Source organism: Haliaeetus leucocephalus, unplaced genomic scaffold (genome assembly GCF_000737465.1).
Source record: "Haliaeetus leucocephalus isolate CR32 unplaced genomic scaffold, Haliaeetus_leucocephalus-4.0 Scaffold332, whole genome shotgun sequence".
In the NCBI taxonomy this organism is placed as follows: Eukaryota; Metazoa; Chordata; class Aves; order Accipitriformes; family Accipitridae; genus Haliaeetus; species Haliaeetus leucocephalus.
The window spans coordinates 72597-72968 of NW_010972768.1; the positions used below are offsets into that span (position 1 = coordinate 72597).

A 372-nucleotide genomic window follows, 5' to 3' on the forward strand; every position below is an offset into this window, starting at 1 on the left:
GGGGGGGGCCTGGGCTGCCCCCTCCCCAAGCCTTCATCCTCCTCTTCTTCCTCCTCTTTGTGCAGGATTACCCGAAAAACCGGCATCCCGGCTGGAGCAGGGGCTCGGTGGCGTATCATGCGGGTGAGTCCCCCCCCAAACATGGGGACCCCCCCGTAAGAGGTGTCCGACCCCCCCCCCCCCCAGTGGCATTTGGGGTCCAGCACCCCCACCCTGGGATGTGTGTGGGGGTGTCATCGTCATCCCCCCCGCCCCCCTTTCCCAGCCTCCCCAGGGGTTTGGGTCTGTTGTACTGGTTGTGCTTGCTCTGACCCACCGTGTTCCCCCCCCACTGCCCCAAAACACTACACAGGCCAGATTCTGGTGCCCGCC

The 372-nt window shown here is 65.9% G+C and overlaps 1 protein-coding gene across 1 annotated transcript in view; it reads left to right on the plus strand.

Moving 5' to 3' along the window:
- The window catches only part of SPRYD3 (SPRY domain containing 3), a 4732-nt gene that overhangs the window by 3270 nt on the left and 1090 nt on the right, over positions 1 to 372 (plus strand). The window contains exon 7 of the mRNA XM_010571485.1: positions 66 to 123. Coding sequence (XP_010569787.1) covers positions 66 to 123 — 58 coding nt within the window. The remainder of the gene's footprint in view (positions 1 to 65; positions 124 to 372) is intronic.